General features: G+C 37.0%; 1 protein-coding gene across 1 annotated transcript; it reads left to right on the forward strand.

Moving 5' to 3' along the window:
- Window positions 1-529: 529 nt before the first annotated feature.
- Window positions 530-1,146, forward strand: LOC118831458 (60S ribosomal protein L18a). The gene has a single exon (XM_036738816.1). It carries the CDS (start codon window positions 561-563, stop codon window positions 1,089-1,091), a length of 531 nt encoding a protein of 176 aa, XP_036594711.1. The 5' UTR covers window positions 530-560; the 3' UTR covers window positions 1,092-1,146.
- Window positions 1,147-1,934: the final 788 nt, after the last annotated feature.

The raw sequence follows: 1,934 nt of genomic DNA on the forward strand, positions 1-1,934 counted from the left end.
TTAAATTTCTCACAGGATCAGAATATAATGCTTTTTGATTCCATCAAATTAAAAAGTTTATGAATAAGCAAAACAAATTCAGCTAAATTTAGAAGAGAAGCAGGCCACTGGAGGAAAAAAATCTTTGCAGCAAGTTTGTCCAATAAACATCCCACTTCCAAGATATATAAAGAACTGATAAAAATTTATAAGCCATTTCCTGATTGATAAATAGTCAAAGGATATGAATAAGCTGTTTTCAGAGGAAGAAGTCCAAGTTATCAATAGCCATATAAAAAAATGCACTAAAATCACTAACAAACAAATGCAAATTGAAATAACTCTGGGGGTATTACCTCACAACCACCAGATTGGCAAAGTTGACAAAAAAGGAAAATGACAATGCTGTAAGGGCTACAGGAAACAGGGATATGAACTATGAACTAACTTAACAATTATCAACCCTGAATGTGAACCTATGAATTGGTTGAATTTTTCCACAGAATGGAAGAAGGTTGTAGAACGTATAAGAAAGTACAACAGACCTTTTGCGGGTTGGCGGGGAGTGAGGCGGCAGCACCATGAAGGCCTCGGGCACCCTGAGAGAGTATAAGGTAGTTGGACGCTGCCTGCCTACTCCCAAGAGTCCAGTGCCGCCTCTTTATCGGATGCGGATCTTTGCTCCTAACCATGTTGTAGCAAAGTCCCGATTCTGGTACTTCGTTTCTCAGCTGAAAAAGATGAAGAAGTCTTCTGGAGAAATTGTATACTGTGGACAGGTCTTTGAAAAGTCCCCTCTTAGAGTGAAAAATTTTGGCATCTGGCTGCGCTACGATTCCAGGAGTGGGACCCACAACATGTACAGGGAGTACAGGGACCTGACCACAGCTGGTGCTGTCACTCAGTGCTACCGAGATATGGGAGCCCGTCACCGTGCCCGGGCTCACTCTATCCAGATCATGAAAGTGGAAGAAATTCCTGCCAGCAAGTGCCGCCGGCCCGCAGTCAAGCAGTTTCACGATTCCAAAATCAAGTTCCCTCTGCCCCACAGAGTGCTACGGCGCCAGCACAAACCACGCTTTACTACCAAGAGACCCAACACCTTCTTCTAAGTACAGAGACAAGGAGGCACCTGTTTTATTTGACCCGTTTAAATAAATTTCTCAATTGGAAGAAAAAAAAATAGAAAGTACAACAGAAATTTGCTGCATTAAAACAACAACAACTATAATTATATTTAAAGCATAAAGATTCCTATAAAGTTAAAATGAAAGGCTGGAGCAGAATTTATTATGTATCAACTAAGTGCAAAACAAAAACAAAATCCAGTGAGATTAACAAACACGATTCTGGTAAAGTGACAGTAAGAAGTGGCATCACAGTTTCAAGAAAGACAAGCAGTGAAATAGCACTATATTTAAAGGTACCATAGATACTAAAATAGTATCAATATAAAACATAAGCTATCTGGGAGCTTGGAAGAAAAATTAATTGAACTGCAAAAGGACTTGGATAGTACGATGAAAATTTTAGGTTACTTTAACAAGCCTCTCTGAGACCCAGACAAGTCAAAAAGAAATAGAAAATAAAAAGGATGCTACAGATCTGAACACAATGTTGGGAAAAAAACATATATAATAGACCTTTCATAATTATTGAATGTGAATGTACAAAAACATACTTAGTTTTTAGGATTACACACAAAAACACAGTTTTTAGGATTATACAGAATCTTTATAAAGACTGGTCACATAATAAAGCAAAAAGACCTCAGAAATGAATGCAAAAAGGCAGAAATAGTAAATAGAATCTTTATAGAATACAATGTAATAAAATGTATCATCAATAAGGCAAATATCAATAGACTTAAATGGATACTAAATAATGAATGATCAAAGGACACATCATAGAAACAACAAAAAATACATTTTGAAAATGATTACAACAATGTGACA

This window comes from Trichosurus vulpecula, chromosome 9 (genome assembly GCF_011100635.1).
Source record: "Trichosurus vulpecula isolate mTriVul1 chromosome 9, mTriVul1.pri, whole genome shotgun sequence".
In the NCBI taxonomy this organism is placed as follows: domain Eukaryota; kingdom Metazoa; phylum Chordata; class Mammalia; order Diprotodontia; family Phalangeridae; genus Trichosurus; species Trichosurus vulpecula.